The sequence below is a fragment of the Caretta caretta genome, chromosome 7 (genome assembly GCF_965140235.1).
Source record: "Caretta caretta isolate rCarCar2 chromosome 7, rCarCar1.hap1, whole genome shotgun sequence".
NCBI lineage: Eukaryota > Metazoa > Chordata > Testudines > Cheloniidae > Caretta > Caretta caretta.
In genome coordinates, this window is record NC_134212.1 from 61697446 (window position 1) to 61713222 (window position 15777).

General features: G+C 43.9%; 2 protein-coding genes across 5 annotated transcripts in view; one reads left to right on the forward strand and one right to left on the reverse strand.

The window, feature by feature from the left end:
• Positions 1 to 15777, reverse strand: part of LOC125639870 (uncharacterized) — a 158853-nt gene that overhangs the window by 58532 nt on the left and 84544 nt on the right. For 2 of the 4 annotated variants that reach the window (XM_048857642.2, XM_075130750.1), the window contains exon 4: positions 8661 to 8727. The exons of the other annotated variants lie outside the window; for them this stretch is intronic. The gene's annotated coding sequence lies outside the window, so the exon portion shown is untranslated. The remainder of the gene's footprint in view (positions 1 to 8660; positions 8728 to 15777) is intronic. 4 annotated transcript variants of the gene reach the window in all.
• PLAU (plasminogen activator, urokinase) lies at positions 2463 to 14201 on the forward strand. The gene is made up of 11 exons (XM_048857641.2): positions 2463 to 2572; positions 4230 to 4346; positions 5533 to 5590; positions 5753 to 5857; positions 6500 to 6674; positions 7099 to 7196; positions 7670 to 7865; positions 8672 to 8817; positions 9815 to 9955; positions 11357 to 11505; positions 12794 to 14201. The coding sequence occupies exons 2-11, from the start codon at positions 4287 to 4289 to the stop codon at positions 12980 to 12982; spliced, it is 1317 nt and encodes a 438-aa protein (XP_048713598.1). The 5' UTR covers positions 2463 to 2572; positions 4230 to 4286; the 3' UTR covers positions 12983 to 14201.

The following is a 15777-nucleotide window of genomic DNA, read 5'->3' on the forward strand; positions in this document are numbered from 1 at the left end:
GAGCTCCAACTGAGGGGAGAAGGAGATATAGGAGTCAAAGAAGTTCTGTGTCAGTGGTTCTCAAACTTTTCTTTTTGCGGACCACTTGAAAATTGCTGAGGGTCTCGGTGGGCCACTTAATGTTCTTTCCAAATGTTGGTTTCAGAGTAACAGTTGTGTTAGTCTGTATTCGCAAAAAGAAAAGGAGTACTTGTGGGGGGAAATAACCTATTTCCCCTTGTTTTTTCCTACCCCTCCCCCCCCCCCCGCCCCTCAGACGTTCTTGTTAAACCCTGGATTTGTGCTGGAAATGGCCCACCTTGATTATCATGCACATTATAAGGAGAGTGATCACTTTAGATAAGCTATTACCAGCAGGAGAGTGGGGTAGGGGGAGAGAAAACCTTTTGCAGTGGTAAATACCCATTTTTTCATGCTTTGTGTGTATAAAAAGACCTTCGATACTTTCCACAGTATGCATCCGATGAAGTGAGCTGTAGCTCACGAAAGCTTATGCTCAAATAAATTGGTTAGTCTCTAAGGTGCCACAAGTACTCCTTTTCTTTTTTCCAAAGGCTGTTTGTACATTTTGCTAACTATTGTAAAGCGCTTTAGATAAAAGCGCTATATAAAAGAAACCTTAATAATAATTAACGTTTTTTTGTTCTACAAATAAAAGCACACAACTCAGATTTGAATATCAGTACTTACACCTTTCTAACGCAATGGATATGCCCTCTCTCCCCTGCCGTGGCAGCCCCAGAGCTGAGTCTAGGAAGGAGGGCGGTCTCTCCCCCGCCACAGCAGCCATAAACCTGAGGCTGGGAAGGATGGCCATCTCTCCCCAGCAGTCACATCCCTGGAGCTGCAAAAAGTCACCTCTTTCTCTGGCCACTGCAACCCTGCATATCCCAAATTCCCCCCCATCCCCTCTTCTCACACCACTGTCCCCTCCCACCTACCCCTATTCCCCCCAAGGCCACCACCTCACCTTACATGTGCATCTTCTCCAGGGTCCAGGCATCTAATTAGTAGAGCCACACCTGCGCAGCTCCACTAATTAGGTGGGTGGCCCTTCATTCTCTCGTGTGCGGCCGTCCAGGCATGCACCTTAGAGGGAACTATCTGCAGACCACCTGAATGGAGCTCGCTGACCACGGGTGGTCCTCAGACCACAGTTTGAGAATCTCTGTTCTATGTTGTTCCATGTCAGTACATTGTTGCACAATATTATTGTGTGCTGATGTTGTTGCCATTCACCATCCCGCTACAAAGTCACAACATAAAGTGGGAAAATATTTGAGAGGGCAATTTTATTCAAAATAGATAATTGGAGAGTCCAAGCCCTCCTCATTATTCCAACCGTTTCCCTGCTGGCACCAAACAACAGCTCTGCCAGGGATGTTCGATCATATATCCTTGACTTCCATCTATCTTTCAGACCAGACATATGTAGGATGTTGCTCAAATTCTACTGGTCAGTTCGTAACAGGCAAGTCCCTTTTCAAGCACAGATGTTCACATGGGCCAGCTTTCTTAGACGCAATATCCTAGGATTCATACCCAGTGTAACACCTAAAGAAATACCCATGTTCTTGCATGCTCTTTCAGACATGACAAAACTGAACCTCTGTAATCCTCTGCTTATTAGAAAGATCCCATAGAACATTTCTCAGAAATACAAGGTGCCACGTAGTAATGGGCAATTCCAGGGCAAATCACTTTCAATAGAACAACAATTGATCCCCATTCCCCGAATCCTGTGTTCTAGCCAAATTAAAGCTAGGGTAATATATTCTGCTAATTTAAAATTACCTCTTCAGTTTCATCTGGAGACAGTATTCTTGATTCACTGTTCTAAAAGCTTGTGTAGTTCTGCTGGTGCACAACACATGCCCTTCATCCCTAAGTGGTGGCTGTTTCACCTGAAAGGAATTATTTCCCTAACATATAGGGTCAAAGTCTGCCCTAGTCTACAGGTGTGCCCTAACGGAACTCAGATGGTAAAGCAGTGGGATCCTTCAGGATAGAAGGTGCTGTATATTTTTACGTAAGTTTATATAACAGTCACTAGGTGCTATTACAACACAAATAATGCATTTCCTCCCTTATCAAAAGCCTCACCCATATTTCTCCTCCATTTTTAGATACTACTGTAAGCGATTATTGACTGCCAGGAGGACACATTAAGATAAGGAACTCTACAAAGAGATAACTCAGACTACATTTAACTGTTAGATTATAAATGAATTGCAGTGAAACTACAGTAGGAAGAGATTAGAATCCCCCTCCTGAGTCATTCTGCTCGGTTTTTGTTTGAAAAGAGGTAAGTGACCTCTTTTCTAAAAAAAATTCTCCCAAGGGTGCAAAGCTTGAGACAACCTTAACCGGTATCAATCTTGTCATCGGGCTGGAATGCTAGTTGGAGCCAGCCAATCATCTTTCAGGCTAAGGGTTTATATACAGATGCACTTCCTCTGCAGAACAGTGAGAAACCGAGCACAGGGCTCAGATTGCTAAAGGACCTACAAGACTAAACCTGCTGCTGAGACAGCACAGAACACTGCAAGCCTTCCGCATTGTTAGTGGAGTGGTAAGTGCAATGTCTTTACAATCTAATTGTATTTTATAAACACACATGCAGTGTGCCATGCCAGTTGGAAATGAGTGGCTGCTTTACTAAAACCCACAGGCACAAGTTATATTTTTAGCAATTTGAAAGGTTCATTTCAATTGCTAGTTCCTACTCCAAACATCATATAATGCAACATTAAAACATCTATCACTGCAGCCTGCAAGATTTTATGATTTGGGGTTCTAAAGAACTGAGCTTGGAAAATTAATGTTGGAATATCAATGACTGATGTCCCACTTTAAACTTGTTAAGAATTGCAGTCCACTAGCTCAATACAAATATTGTTTGTAAACAGAACAATAAGTTTTCTGCAATCTAAAATGGATTTGAGAAACATGTATTTGTCTAGCTACCTGAGGAATGATTTATTTCTTGCAGTAGTATACTGGTGCTTCTTATACTTAAGCTACTCTAGACATTTTTAACTTTTAGATATATACCCCCGTTTTGGAATTTGGGGCATGTAATATCTGATTTCAGGGGGGAGGGAAAATATTCCAATTAGCTGCGCTGATTTTCTTTAGAATGGTGAAAACAGCCATTTTATGGACATTTTTTTTCCATTCATCCATCATGTTTTGTAAGCCAGTTCGTTTGTTTGTTTAACTAGTCACTTATAGGCAGATTACCATTAACATGCTATGCTGCCTTTGCTGCACATGCACAACACCTCTGGCTGTCAGTGGCAACTACATATGCAGAACCAAGGCAGAATATGCCCCAGCGTCTCTTATATGCCAACTTTTTATATTGTAAATAAAGGGGGGAGGGTGAAGAAAAAGGCTAGATTTTTAAAAGAATCCCATATAGGCACCTACCTGAAGAATCCGGGTTTTCTAGAGTGCTCAGCAGCTCTGACTGAGAACAAATTAGCTACTTAAATGGGAGCTGAGCTCTCCTGAGACTGCAGCTCCAATTTTGGGTGCCGAGCACTTTGAAAATATGGCCACGAACTACTGAATGCCCATTGAGAATAGGCAACCACAGTTGGACAGCAACCGAACACCACTTACACTGAATTCTGTATTGACAGCTCTGCTCTGCAGTTGTGGTTAAAGAGGGGAGCTCTCCACTTCCCGAGCCCTCTACTCTTTTACTTGAGTTTATACAGATGGGTAGTTTTAAATTTGCACAAATGCTTTGAGAAGGATGCAAAATAACGTTACTGAACTGACCATGGCTGGGTGATTCGAGGTGAAGGTTGCAACCAAATCCTTAACTGAGAGCAGGATTTGTCCTTGTGTTTCACCCATGAATGTACAAGCGTTCACACACAAGAGTGGGTCTGTTTAGACTTGCCCAGCTTCCAGTTCCAACTGCTATGATAGAGGTCTCAAGAAACAAAAGCTTTCTAGCTCCAGGAAGGGTTTTAAGGAGCATTAGCAAAATAAATCTATAGGGAATCTATCCTTTAAAACGAGTTCGAGACCAGGTTCAGACAACAAGCTCTCTTTTAATTCATGGGAAAGAAGAGCAAATAGTCCAAGCTAACTTATTCTTTACTCCTTCTCCTAAGCGTACTGTGGTTGATGCTGAAGTTCAAACTGCTGGATGAACAGCTGTAACCTAGCACTCCAAGCCACAACACCACTTTAAGTTCCTCTTTTATTTTCAGAAGCAGAAATACTGCAGGTAGAAGAGGAACCAACCAAGTCACGACTTCCCCAACAGCATGAAGTTACTCATCGTTATCTCAGTTATGCTGGGGGCACTCGTCACAAGCCTAGAATCTGTAAGTTTCGCAACAAGCACAGCCACTCACTCAGCACAGATCCTGCTTACTTCCATTTTTGACTAGACGATAAAATCTTCCCCTTTGATCACTGAACTAGGCCTATTATTACCGTCCTGCTTTCTGCCACATGTATGCACCAGGCTTTTTTCTGTGACACAACTGTGGTTTGAACCTTCTTTCCTGTAGTTGTCACCTATGGATATAGAAGAAACACTATGGTTTTCTGGAGAGAACTTTGATGGGGATTAGATAGGATGGAGAGAGCAGCAGCCTCTGCCATTTTTGCTCTTACTTTATTTCTTCTTAATTCTAGCGCTATTGCAGGACATCAAGTACTAGGAATTAGCAAAGATTTAATGCAGGATACTAGGCTTTATTTGAATGCCTCCCCCGCAATCCCCATGCTGACTTTGGATATTTTGGCTCCTATCAGCTTGTATCACGTAAGGCAATGCTGTCCATACACAAGGATTCAGCAGAAGCTTTCTGTAGCCAAGTCCTGCTTTTGAACTGACCGATCCCCTTCACTCCAAAGGGCAGAGTGCTAGGAATCTAATCCTGTCTTCTCCTGCTTTCGAGCAGAGGCCCCTGCCTGCAGTATAGTTCCAGTGTGCCAGGCAGAGTCAGGATCTGGAACACAGGACAAGTAGAACTACTGCTGTATAGATCCACTGGCCATCACTACCATAGAGCAAGGATGCACCAGCAGCAGGGTTAACAAAAGCTAAGGACTGTAGTGGTGGATAAGTCCTGTGCCTTTATTCCACTGTCTGGTGTAGGTGAATGGGAAGGAGGTGGATTCCCCCAATGACCCTTTGCTCACTGTCTGGCCATATGGGCTTTGTTTCTGAGGCAACTTTGGCCTTCTTAGCAGAATTGCAAAAGAAATGTCAATTTGGTGCATTGAAGCAGTTGGGTGTTTTCATTCTACTTTATTGCAGTAGACTTTCACTGTATCCCCACTCATCCTACCTGGACTGCACTGAATGCCCCAAGTTCTGCTGTCAGTCGCATGCATATAACACTAACAAAGTCATTAGGGTTGCAGGCATGCAGGAAGGGACAGAGCTAGGGCCTGTCTATGTACACTCCAGAGATAGACAAAAGTGAGCACATAAATAAAGGAACAATCTGTAAGAAACTTTCCTTAAAAAATAAACAAATTTTTATTTTCCCCCCTTAGGCTGTGACCAGGCAGCAGCGACACAAGCTATCAATCAAACATAAATCAGGACACCAGGGTAAATACTTGCCATTTCTATTTCTGTCTCTCTAAAACAACACATACTAGACAACAAAATTCCTTTGGAATAGTTACATACCAGACATGCGTCAACTATCCTTCAATTTATGGATCTACTGAAAGATTTATAACTTTGGTTATTGGTGTCTTTTGCTTGCAGATTGTAACTGTGTAAATGGAGGAACCTGCATTTCCTATCAACTCTTTTCCCAGATTAACCGTTGCTTATGTCCAAAAGGATACAGTGGACAGCACTGTGAAATAGGTATGATACAGTGGTTCCTATCCCATTCTATATTCCACCTTCCCCCCCACAACTGCCCATTTTCTAAAATTAAGGTGTTTCTAATCTCAGTTTCTGTGCACCAATAAAAATGAAAGTACCACTGACAGAAACACAAATGGATATTTCTTAATAACTTGTATTAATGCATAAGGGAAGGCGCAATGCCTAAATATTAGGGCAAAGACAACCAGGACTCCTGAGTTCTATTCTCTACTCTGTCACTAGCTGATCTTGAGAAGGTTACAACCTCTCTAATTCAGTTTACTAGTTTGTAAAATACAGTTGGTTTGTTTTACATTCATCTCCAGAAGTATTGTGAGACTTAGGTTGTGAAATATGCCGAGATCCTCACATAAAAGGTAACAGATTTGATTCAAGACATGATTTTTGTGTATTTTTGGGAGAACCAAAACACATATACATTTAGTCTTAGAGCTGCATGTGTCGAACACAGCAATGAAGTGACATTCCAGTCCACATACTGACCTGTTTGTTGGCAAGTGTGTCAGTGACAGGAATCTCATCCTGCTTCTCATTAGAATGGAATCACCTGGCTTCTTTCCACCGTGGCATACGGTGAACAATCCAGAATATGCTGCCAACTGTGTGTTCATATTTCAGACACTGAAAGTCAATGCTATACTGAGAACGGTCAGGACTACAGAGGGACTGTGTCAAAGAATACGAAAAATGAAGAATGCTTATCCTGGGACTCCCCTTCACTAACAAGGAGAGCTTACCATGCAGGCATGAGAAATGCCCTGCAGCTTGGACTCGGGAAACACAACTACTGCAGGTAATTCCTACAGCTCTCATGCCTGTTGGGCTGGCTATTCCCCAGAGCACCTGGAGTGATAGGATGCATTCCGTGGAGTACCAGGAGTTTCCAAGACTGCTTGCTAAAATTTGGACTTGGTCCTTCAAGGTGTCTAGTCCCCTTATTTTTCCACTGAAATTAATGGTATTTGGGTGCTCTCTGTACTTGCTGTCTTGGGCCCTTCAACAGCCTTATAAAGAAATACCAGTGCAGCAAATAATATGGACGAGCTGCAGGTTTTATGCATAAAATATTTGCTTTTGTCCTTCTGCAAATTTTCTCCTTTGACATGCTTTGCAATAGAAGACCCCTGACAGCCCTCTTCAGGGGGAATTCAGATTTTATTGAGTCACTAGCACTTAGAAGCACTGTTTACAAAAAACATGTCTCCCTCATTTTCCAGAAACCCAGATGGAAAAGCTAAGCCCTGGTGTTACATTAAGAGGGGATATCTGACTCTGGCAACAGACTGTGACATACAACTGTGTCGCACAGAAAGAGGTAAGCTAGGATTTACTTGAAAATCACTTGGAGATTTGAACTTGACTCTAACCCCCAGACTTCTACAAAAGAATGGTACAAGGTATGTTCAGTGCAAAACAGAGGAGCAGGAGAGATCCTTTAGTTTTTAAGGCACCTTTTCACAGTACATGGTGAATTTCAAACTGGAGTCCTCTAGTACAACTGGGGGCCAAATTCTTCTCCATTGCACTTCTACAGCCCCACTAGCTTCCATAGATTATCTGCAAGTAGAATTCAACCCATAATATCCACCATTTCGAATTATACATGCTCTTAAGGGCTAGATGGTGTGACTGAATGAGAACATCACAACACATTTTCTTGAAGATTTGTTGGACAGAATTAGTGGTATTTAAGCTAGTTTCAGCACCAGGACTGGTGCTTACTTGTAATTCTATGAGTGCACTTTAACTGAGCACACTTCCAACAAGTTTTTTCCTTTCCTTTCACAGAACCCACATGTGGCCAGAGGAGCTCCAGCAAGTACTTCAAGATCGTTAGCGGGAGCATTGCCACTATTGAGTCTCAGCCTTGGATAGCCACCATCTTCCATTATTCAAAGAGAATGGAGCAGGACAAATTTGTGTGTGGTGGAACCCTCATTGACCCTTGCTGGGTGCTTACCGCTGCACACTGCTTCTCCCAACTGTAAGCACTCATTACCCCTCCCGTGTCTACTGCTGATTTATTTTTGCTTTGCCGCTTTGGGGCAATGCCCCATGGCTAAAAACCACACACGTGTAACTCAGCCACAGCAGGACTGTTCTTTTCTTTAAGCAGAGCAGGGAGAAAGTTAAGCCATTAGAAGCCTATATCTTGTACCTTGTAGCAAAAGGGAGATATTTTGCTAGAGAGTGGAGCTCTGAGGGTGAAGTTTAAAACAAATTCAGATAGCAATTTATCCCTCCCTGACAGCCAGGATTATGTTCTAGCTCAGCTGTTTTCCAAACTCAGAACTTGTTCTCTGACTGGGGTCTGCTTACCTCCTGCACAGAACATTTGGTGATTGTGGAAAGCTGACTTCCCCCTGAATTCTAACAGTTTCAAGAGGTGTCATTGCCCAGAAAGCCCTGGACACCTATAGAACCAGCTAGAAACAAGACAGCCAGCTAGAAATACATTCTGGCTGAGGTTTTTCTAAGTAACTGAAGGGATTTGAACACCCAGTTTCCATTCATTTTAAACGAGGGAATCAGGACCCCAAATCCATTAGAAAAGTATTTAGGCTCAGACTCTCAAAGCTGCCTAGCTTCACTTTTCTACATGAACAGTTGCTGTAGTTGACACAAGACTTTTGAAACAGGGAATGAGAAGGGAGAAGTTCACAGGACTCTAAGATGTTGTTCACATTATGAACCAAATTATTTTTAAAACAAACAAACAAACAAACAAACCTATCCTTGCTCTCAGAAACCCAACAGTTTTCATGTCTCCTTTATTTACCTTCTTCTCAGGGGAACGGATTCATCAGGCTACACAGTTTTTCTTGGAAAGTCCAAGCTTGATGCAACTGATGACAAAGAACAAATATTTCAGGTGGAAAGAATAATCAATCATCATGAATATTCAGATGAAAGAGGTGACTTCAACAGTGATATTGGTAAGTGGTGTCCGAAATACATCTATAATCCTGAGCACATATGAAGTACACTGTTATAGTAGGGGCACTGATGCAGAAAGAAGCAATGCCTAGTAGTTGTCGAGTAGGGGGATGCCAGGAGCCAGGCACTCCTGATAACTAGGCCTGTTTTTGGCTAGAATTCCCTCTTGGGCAAGTCAGTGTTTATAAAGCACTTTGAAGATGTGAAGTGGAATGTAAATGATAAGTATCATTGCATGACACTTTCCCACGCTGTAGATAAAAATTGATTTCATATTGCCCCCTCCCCCCACAAAATACAGACTTTACGTCTCTAATTCCATTGTACGCAATACAGATTTGCTAGTTTTACACCTGCTAACCTCAACCCCATCATCCCTCCACCAGTTACCCATTAGAAAAGACAGAGGCCTTGTTTTCACAGGTCTAGGCTCAAAACAGCTGAAGTTTCAACCAATGTTTAGATCTGAAGGCAGCATCTAGTGGCTGAGTGCTGTAGCGCAACACAGCACATCCTCTTTCGCAGACCCTCAGCTGGAGGGACAGTAGATGCCACCCCCACTCACAAGTCACCGAGCTGTGTTCTTACAAAATGCTGAAAGGAGCACCTGGGGATTACAGTCTCACTCAAGAGAAGTTTTTTCATTCACTGTCACTCAGATGGATGAAGTTAAAGGGTGAAAAACTTGCCAATTTCAATTTGGAAAGATCTGTGTGACTAAAATAATAGTAAAAAGAACAGGAGGACTTGTGGCACCTTAGAGACTTGTGGCACCTTAGAGCATAAGCTTTGTGTGTATAAAAACAAACATCTTCTGTATTTTCCACACTATGCATCCGATGAAGTGAGCTGTAGCTCACGAAAGCTCATGCTCAAATAAATTGGTTAGTCTCTAAGGTGCCACAGGTACTCCTTTACTTGTTGGAAAGTTATCATTCCAGCTGATTATTTTCCTACTTTACAATATTAACTGTAACCACTTTGATTTTTATGTAGCTCTCATGAAAATAAAGTCTGCTTCCGGACATTGTGCAGTAGAGTCTGAATATGTCAGAACTATCTGTTTGCCATCTGAAAACCTAGTACTGAGGGACAATACCCAGTGTGAAGTTTCTGGCTATGGGAAAGAAGACAACTGTAAGTGAATATCATCTTAAACTTATACTGATGGAATGAGGCATATACGGCTAGTCAAACTTGGGAATCTTCTATACTTCAGCTTTTCATCATGGCAACTCAAGTCTGCCCAGTATACAAAGCTAGGCACTGTGCTATGGGGGGGAATTGACCAAAGTTCATTTTTTACTACAAATTAGAAGCGTAGGTGAGGGGATTTTTTTTGTCTTGAGAATGACAGGACAAGTCGATGTGATCTGAGCATGGTGTATTAAAACTAAGTAGTCTCCAAAACAGATAATTCATGTGTCTGGAACCACAGTCCTTCTGAGTAGTCTGACTTTTCCCCAACAAACAGTCGCATTCTTCTTCACACCCTCTCCTGTTACAGTTATCCATACACTGAGTGATCTCTCCCCTCTACTGCCGTATACCAGCATAGGTTTCCATCCCTCTCCTGAAATCTCTAGCACCAGTTGATCTTGGGCACCTTTATTCTTGGGAGAATCCTTCTTTAAAACCTCAGCAGGAATGAGGAACAAAACATAGGTACTAGAAGAGAAGTATAAAAATCTTAAAACCAGGAGATAGAAGGTGACTTTATGAAGAGCAATGGCTGGGGATTTTCAAAGGGCCTAAGAGAATGGAGCTCACCTCTCACTGGGTACTTAACTCCCTTGGGCTCCTTTAAATTCCACCCTATAACAACTGCAGCTTGCTGCAGTGCAGAAGAGGCACATGTCTGGGGCAGCACAGCTTGTGCATGTTATAGAAGTTTTAAAAGAAAGCCATGCAGTGCTACCAGTGTCCACTGAGACCCACCAAACTCAGATGAAACAATCACATTTACGCAAGTCAATGAGTCATGCAGATTGGCTGTTTTGATGTGCCCCATCATGCCAACAATTCAAGAGTGTCTTCCTCCTTTTATGCCACACACATTCTTTTGGGACTCTGAATCCCAGCACCATCTCTGACTCTCCATGTCCATTTCCCTTGACATGCCCCAGTTCTAGGAAGAACTCTTACCAAAATTACCTCACACCTCTATAAAACTACACAAATTAATACAAGAGACACAAAGCATGCCCAGTCTTCTGTTCCTGCTGCAGACCAAAGAGCTGAAAGTTAGATTGGTCTTCTGCATGAATAGAGACTGCAGGTTTGGCTCCACTAAGAGAAGTTATCAAGCCCTGTTTCTGTTTGAGAATCAGAAAATTCTAATGGAAACAATACATTTTGCACCTTATTCATCTACTAAAAGTAAAAATAAAAACATTTGTTGTATAACAAAGATGTAGTATTCTCAAAACTGATATTTTGTGTGGACAAGTTAACTTCTTCTGCTGCATGAAGAGGGAACATAACAGCATGAGGGTTTGTGGGGGAAAGCCAATATAATCAAGCTCCTCGTGTTTGCAGGGGACATTTACTATTCCCAAACACTGAAGACAGCCAACGTGAACTTAATATCACAGTCACTGTGCCAGGATGAATACTATGACCAAACCAGGGTGAATGACAACATGGTCTGTGCTGGGGATGTGCAGTGGAAGTCTGATGCATGCAAGGTAGGAATGCTTACATTTTGTTTTAAAACCATTTGCTGACAGAGTTCCTCTAACATAATCCACATGGTTTGTGTTAATGGTAAATCATTGGAATCTTTGAAGTCCACTGGCCTTGCAGAGAGGGACCGGGGTCATTTTTTGAACAAGAACTCAGTTACTCAGCGGAGTTCACCTTACAGTAATCAGGTGTGATACAGAAAATATTCTGCTGGTGATGGAAGAGCAGCAATCTTTCTCCCCACCCCCACCTCCTTCCAGCTTGTGAAGGAACTGCAGTGCTGTTTCATGGCCTAGGGCAGTGGTCCCCAACCTTTCTGTTGCAATAGCATATTCATGTTCCCAGAAGAGTGTGGTGGGCGCTGGATGACCAGCCGCCGAAATGCCACCGAGAAGCGGCGTCATAGAGAAGCACCGACACCAAAATGCTGCTGAGAAGCGGTGTCATCAAGAAGTGTCGCTGCCGAAATGCCGCCGAAAAGCAGCGGCATTTCGCTGGTGACACTTCTTGCTTCTGGGCGGCATTTCAGCAGCTGGTGGCCATGCTCCTCGGCGGTGGAAGCACTCCCATGTCAGTAGGCAGGCACACATAAATGCCCCAACGGGCGCCATGGCACCCGTGGGCACCGCGTTGGGGACCACTGGCCTAGGGCTATAATAGCTTCTGTAGCTACTGCATGGCCACTCTGTTGGAACAGCAGTGGGTGGGTGTACACAGCAGTGGGTGGATGTACACAGCAGAGGAACTGCCCCTGCTCTTCTCCAGTGTACTCTAGTTTCATTTAACCAGCTGTGCATGGTTGTGAAAAGAACTAAAGCAGAGCTGGTCTCCACAGCCTGGAGGAGATGCAGATCCCTTGCACAGGTTCCTCAAATCCATCTCTATTCCCCTCGACCCTCACACTGTGAACCAGGCCCTGCACGGAGTTGGAGGAGGAGGGAACATGACTTGCAATTAGCACTAAAATTCTCTTAGTGTTAATGGGCAGACACCTGAATATTTATTTCTCTTTTTCCAAGTGAGGATGGAAGGGGAATGGCTTTTGATCCTGCAAGACAATACCTGCCATCCTGGCTTAGGCCTTCTGTAACAAGAATGCTCCATGTACTAATCTAATGATACCAGACAGAGGACTTCATGTAACATAACTCACTCCCTTCTAGCCCATTGAGGGAGGTGCCTTTTCCCTTACAAGTATAATGCTGACCATAAAAGTTACTGGAGCATTCTATCCTAGCTTTCCAGGATCCTCAAAAATCAGATTGTGATCTTTTTTATTTGCTTTGTCAGGGAGATTCTGGTGGACCACTGGTCTGCGAGCACAATGGCAGGATGTCTCTGTATGGGATCGTCAGCTGGGGAGATGGCTGTGCTAAAGAAAAGAGGCCCGGCGTCTACACCAGAGTCACTCAATATCTTTCTTGGATTGAGTCCCACATGAAGGGAGTCAATTTCAAAAGCCGTAGCCTCCCTAAATGAAAGTGACCTTTCCTCAAAGCCTGGACCCAAAGCAGGAAGTCTAGAGCATTCATTTCAAATAACTGGAACTGAGCCACATATTGATGCAGTACATTGAAACCCTGAATGTTAGTTTGGAGTTGATTTGTGCATGTTTGTCTCTCGGGTCTTCATTTTAAATGCCTATGTGGTTTGTTTTCAGCATTCATAGCCATGTATCTGACAGATATCTCCATTGGCCACTACGTGGCGTACCTGAAAGTCCTTCCATGGAAGACTCAAATATTTAACACTGAAATCGTATTTCCAGTCAAGATACTGTACATGTCATGTTATCTCCCTACTTTATATCTGAATCACTATTAGTCACTTTTATAAGTACCTACACAAGTTTTATCAACCAACCAGTTATTGGTTTTAAATTGTAAGTTTTTTTTTTTAAAAGTGTCTATTTTGTAAATATTTGGCCTAAATGAATAGTTGTTTTATTTTAACATTCTGAGGAATGTTAGGATACAAATCACTAGGCAGCAGGAACCCTATGCAGTGAGTGCCTGGTGCTAGTGAACGAGAAAGAGAATTTTTATCACTGCATTGCCATGAGCTGACTGCAGTTCTGATTAGACAAAACCAAAACAAAACAAGAAAAACGCCACACACCACTCATCTTAGAACAAAGGTAGTGAAGCAATTTTTGGCATAGAGGCTCAATCCTGTACTCCTTAGACATGCCGAATGCTCATGGACGTCAACGGGAGTTTTGCCTGGGTGAGGAGCCCTACTAGGGTGCTTTGGTGTAATGAGGTTAAGTAGGGACTGTGCTGCAAGAAAGCAAGTCATTATAAATAATCCGAGTTGACTTTCAGGCCACCTCTCAGGAATGTTTGGTCCCTTCCATAGAGCTTGATCCTGCCATCTCTGCATTTCTGTCATGACTGATGGCAGGATTTAAGGATTTACAATCACTCTTTAAATCTGTGACCAAATGCTGCCCCTGAATACATGCCCACTGTATGTTGCAGGGGTGTAAATTCCAGAATTGTGTCCCCACTCTTAAGTCAACGTTTGGGAGCTACCTCTTTTCCCAAGACTCATAGTATGCCAGTGCATTTTATTTGTTAACTAGCTTTTGTTTTTGTATGAGGGCTGGAACCTCAACTGTTATTTAATGATTTTACTTTGTTTAACTTATTGTTTGTATTTTGGGGGTAAAAACTGTCAATAAAAATTGCTATTCCTATGTGGATGTTTCCCCTCTTTTCTCTATGCTACAGTTGCAAGGGCATGATCTGAACACAGGACTGGGAACTGTGGACTCCCAGTTTTCATCCCATCTCTGGCCTTGAGCAAGTCATGACTTCTGACTCAGTTGCCAAGTATTTTAAGTGGGGATAAACAACTCAGGGTTGTTGGACTTCATGTTTATAATGCACGCAAGAATAAAAAATGCTCAATATTGGATTAGCTGCTTCAGCCATGGGTAATGCTCAGGCTTATGAGTGAAGCAGGAGGGGGGTGGAGTTTAACACAGTAAGGTTCATTAAGGATTCTGTCATTTTTATGATCCTTAGTCACTGAAGCAAAGAGAACCAGATGTTCTCTAGAAAGCTGTTTGCGGTATGCAGAGGAAGTGTCGGCACAGCAAGTATGAGGCAACAGAAGGTGCTTCGTTCCTGACTCTGCTATATGAGGTTTACTGTAGCTCTTGGCTGTGGGAAGGAAAGAAATGGACCTTAGGAAAAGAGAGGTGGGAAGAAGATGCACCAGCTCTAATAACGGAATTAAAGTGCAATTCAGACACTTAACCCAATCTTGCTCTCCTTTCAAGCTCACATTAGAACCATATGTTCAGACTTTTACCCTTTGGTGCTGCTATAGATGCCAAGGAGTTAGAAAGCAACAGATTCTCTTTCTTATCACCACCACCAAGGTACCAACCAGGGCCAGCTCTAGGATTTTTGCCACCCGAAGCAAAAAATTTTTTGGCTGCCCTCCCTTTTTTTCCTTGCTGTGCCCCGCCCCCCCGACTCCGCCCCTTCCCAACTCCTTCCCCAAATCCCCGGCCCCGCCTCCTCCCCTGGGCGTGCCACATTTTCCCCCCCCACCCATTGTTTCCCACGGCTCCCCCACCGCAACCCCCCGCCCTAGCTCACCTCCGCTCCGCCTGCTCCCCTGAACACACCGCCACTCCGCTTCTGCCCCCTCCCTCTTAGGTGAGGGGGAGGCAGCATGTTCAGGGGAGCAGGCAGAGCGGAGGTGAGCAGGGGGGAGCGCAAGAAGTAACTGGGGGGTAGAGGAACCGCTCCCCGCCCCAGCTCGCCTCCGCCGCCGCCTCCCCCAAGCGCGCTGCTGCTCGGCTTCTCCTCCCTGCCTCCCAGGCTTGCTGCGCAAAACACCTGTTTTGCATGCGGCAAGCCTGGAAGGGAGAAAGGGGGGAGAAGCGGAGCGGCGGCGGCGTGCTCAGGTGAGCAGGCAGAGGCGGAGCGGAGGCAAGCTGGGGCGGCGGGGGCACATTTCTAGGGGTGGCATGGCCAGCGCCGGAATGCCACCCCTAGAAATGTGCCACCCCAAGCACCTGCTTGTTTTGCTGGTGCCTAGAGCTGGCCCTGGTACCAACAGCAGCTTCTGCTAAGTCTGACAGAAAAATAAGGTCTCTTTGGTGCCGGCATCCAGTGAATATGGCCCCTGCCTAAGGAGACGGCAGCGTGCACGGGTGTGTGGGAGCCGACCTGCTTTTCCCTGCTGTCCCAGTGGTATCCCAAATTTTCGGGTGCCCTATGCAGCTGCATATGCCTAAAAATGACCCTGACCACCAA

What these genes read in the sequence shown, in the direction of transcription:
- PLAU (XM_048857641.2), top strand. Translation starts at nt 4,287, where the DNA reads ATGAAGTTACTCATCGTTATCTCAGTTATGCTGGGGGCACTCGTCACA. An exon ending in TGACTTCAACAGTGATATTG is followed by an intron (nt 8,818 to 9,814) that starts GTAAGTGGTGTC and finishes ATTTTTATGTAG; the next exon opens with CTCTCATGAAAATAAAGTCT. An exon ending in CTATGGGAAAGAAGACAACT is followed by an intron (nt 9,956 to 11,356) that starts GTAAGTGAATAT and finishes TCGTGTTTGCAG; the next exon opens with GGGACATTTACTATTCCCAA.